The 3,461-nt window shown below is 54.8% G+C and overlaps 1 protein-coding gene across 1 annotated transcript; it reads left to right on the top strand.

The window, feature by feature from the left end:
• Positions 1-2,054: 2,054 nt before the first annotated feature.
• Positions 2,055-3,002, top strand: H257_17196 (hypothetical protein; the record flags this gene model as incomplete). Its single annotated transcript, XM_009845897.1, has 2 exons — positions 2,055-2,650; positions 2,732-3,002. 2 exons carry the CDS (start codon positions 2,055-2,057, stop codon positions 3,000-3,002), a joined length of 867 nt encoding a protein of 288 aa, XP_009844199.1.
• Between the last annotated feature and the right edge of the window lie 459 nt (positions 3,003-3,461).

Here is a 3,461-nt window from a genome sequence, read left to right as displayed (position 1 = left end):
AAGGGACGGTGGACGTGGAAATGGACATCGTATGGCCATAATGAAAACGGATCCCGAACATACGGAACGTGCCAAATTGGTGGCTACGGTAGAAGGTGTGTTGACCGTAAATGCTTCGTTGCTCGACTCCGGAACTGACTTGTCGGTGGCCTCTGGTAGCCTCGTGTCGGCCTTACTGGCAGCAGGTGCTGCGCCAGAGATCACAACCATGGGACCGTTTTCCCTACAGCCGTACGGAGAGGACAGTCCATCGGTCGTCGTGACCAAACAAGTCCGTTTCGGAAGTTTGGAATTCAAGCCCGGATGTGGACCCTTGATGTTGCGCGGGTTGCGCGTATGGGTCGACGAATCTGTGGCAGGCGTGGAACTGACCTTAGGCCTGCCGGTCATGCGACAAGACGTTGCTCGAGAACGCGCGTCGTCAGCAAGGGAATGGCACTTTGCCGACCAGTCGATCGCGACGCCCGGTGAGGCGATGCATCGAACCCTCCGTATGGAAGAGACGTTGGTGGACGACATCGACGACGACGAAGGGATGTGCTGCGCGATTCCAGACTGGGGTACGGACCCGTACCCCACAGACGGGCAAGTCGACGACGATCCGGTCCGTACGGTGCTGATGAGCAAAGTTGCCGACGCCGCATGGATCAAAAGTCCGTACGGCGCTTACAAGAAGTACTGGTGGAGTTCAAGGACGTATTCCGTTTGAAGTTCGGTCGGGATCCTCCGGTCAAGGTGGAGCCGTTGAAGGTGCATCTGAAACCCGGCCCCTTTTCAGTGAAGTCAGGACTTCGGCGTTACCCACCGACCCATGTGGCGTGCTTGGAGAAGCACGTAGGAGAAGCACATACGTGAGCTTGAAGAAGCCGGTTTGGTGTACCGTAACACTCGGTCACGTTGGACCGCCCCGCCCCGTATCGTCCCCGTATCGTCCCGAAGAAAGACCCAGGCGACCTACGGATGACGATCGACTCAAGACCGATCAACGCGTGTACGGAGCTGATGCCATGGCCGATGCCCAACTTAGAAGTTGCGATGTCCGTACTGCAAGGCACTACGGTGTACTTCACTCTGGACAGGATGAAGGTTTATTGGCAACTGCCCTTACACCCTGACTCCAAGAGTACTACTCTTTCATGACGCCAGTCGGGGTTGTCACTTCAACGCGGGTGCTGATGGGCCAGTCGGAGGCGGTGGCGTACTGTCAAGGCGTTGTGGACGAGCTGTTCGGAGACATGCTCATGCACGGTCTGCTCGGTTGGCTCGACGACCTGCTCGGATACGCCGACAATACGGATGACTTGCTAGCTCCGTCAAGTTCTGACCGAATGCCAGACGTACGGTCTCATGTTGCATCCGGGCAAGTGTACGTTCTTCACGACGAAGACCGTATGGTGCGGAAAGGAGATCTCCGCGGATGGCATGCCGCCACAGACGGCCGCGGGCCTCCAACAGTTCCTGTGTGCTACGAACTGCATGCGTGCGAACATCCCTCAGTATACGGAGCTGTTGGCCCCGTTGACGAAACTTATGGACATCTCGACCGCCTTGGCCGAGATGTCGCGTTGACCCGTGTGGCGTTGCGTTCCGTCGGTTGGTGTGACAATCATCAGGCGTGTTTCGACCGTATCAAGTCGACATTGAAATGTATGGTGCCTTTGGCCCACCCAGACCCTGACCGTATGGTTTGCCTCTATGCGAACGCGAGCGAAGGATATTGGGGGGCACCGGTACTCAAGTACCGGTGGAGGACCTTGCGTTGGCGGCGATCGACCAGCGGCACGAGCCGTTGGCGTTTCTGAGTGGAGTGTTCCGTGGCGCGAGCGAACGGTGGCCTATAGTGGAGAAGGAGGCGTTTGCGGTGGTGGAGTCCTGCAAGGTACTTGAATACCTCCTCATACGGCCAGGCGGGATCACCGTAACCTCGTGAACATGTTCAACCCGTTGGGGTCGAACTCCAACATGGTCAAGTATCAGGCGCACAAGCTTCAACGTTCGCTGACGATGACTACGTTCCCGTACGTGGTGGAATATGTGGCCGGCGAAGACAGCTTATGGGCCGATCTGCTCAGCCGTTGGGGAAGCGTTCCCATGGAGGCTCGAGGCGCCCGTATGCGAAAGTTGGCATTTGCCTCGCCCTTACGTACGGACACGTTCCTATGGCCTACGGCGGGCCCTATTACGGAGCTGCAACGGGCTCATACGGACTGCAAACGGTGCGCGACCTGAAATCCGGAGAAGAATTGTTTCCAAATGACGCCGTGGACATGCAAGCCCGTATCTGCGTCGTGGCTCATGTCGGCGCGGCCGGACACCGACGAGTTCAGGCGACTACGTTGTCCGTATCAGAAGTTTTCGAGTGGACGACGTTGAAGACGAACGTCAAGAACTTTGTCACGGCGTTCCTCCATTGCATGGTCGTGGACGTTGAGTCGGTACCCCGTCCGTGGGGCGAGGCGTTGCACGCGACGAAACCCAACGAGTTGATCCACTTCGACTGGGTATCCTTTCCTGAAGCGGCGGACGGACTGAAGCACGTCTTGGTGATCAAAGACGACATGAGCGGATTTGTCCGGTTTCACGCAAGCGCGACGGCTACGGCCGCTGCCTTTATGGAATGGTTCGGTCTGTTTGGTGTGATGAAGACTTGGTGAGCACCATCGGCTGCTGTTCGGCGTGCACCACCATTTTCTTACCCCGCACTTCCCTTGGGATAATGGAACCGTGAAAGTTGTGAACTGCTTCATCGTACGGACGTTGAAAACACTGTGCAGCGAGATTGGCTGCAGCCCACGGAGTGGCCGAAAGTCCTACCACCTGTCCAGTCCGCCCTGAACCAGCAACCTGCGGACCGTATGGGTGGAATTGCACCAACAAAGGCGTTTACCGGCCTACCTGCGACCCCGCCATTGTCTGGCCTTGTCCGTGCGGAATGTGCGGAAGTCGCCACGATTGATTGGATTTGCGAACGCCTTGTCTGTGACGCACAAACAAGTGAATGAAACAAAGGGAGTACATAGATAACGGGTATAGCTCAACACTGTGCTACGAGCTTGTTAACAGTAGCGTTAACTGTAACAGTTGTGAAGTAGCTTTGGCGAGCGTACAAATGTACAATTCTCAATTTAATATCAATACTTCTCTTTATGGTAAAATACATTCAATATTCTAATGCCTGCAGGAGCTGGCTTTACAACTGTTGTGGTTGATCTACCTGATGTGTATTATGAGATCTCGAATATCAACAATGCAATGCAACTCAAGCATATCGTTGTTGGTGCATATTTGATCAATGATGAAGGTAATAGCATTTACTACATTAAACTCCAAGCAAGCTCAACATATTACGCATCTCAAATGACCTATTGGATTTCCTCCTAGCTCGACGAGGCCGGATATTGGAGTGTACTCAATCTCAGGAACAGGATTTCCAACTGTTGGTTACTAGTACACTACTCGAA

Source organism: Aphanomyces astaci (assembly GCF_000520075.1).
Source record: "Aphanomyces astaci strain APO3 unplaced genomic scaffold supercont1.100, whole genome shotgun sequence".
Taxonomy (NCBI): domain Eukaryota; phylum Oomycota; class Saprolegniomycetes; order Saprolegniales; family Verrucalvaceae; genus Aphanomyces; species Aphanomyces astaci.
The sequence above is the reverse complement of the archived record's forward strand: the minus strand, read 5'-3'. Positions and strand labels throughout refer to the sequence as shown.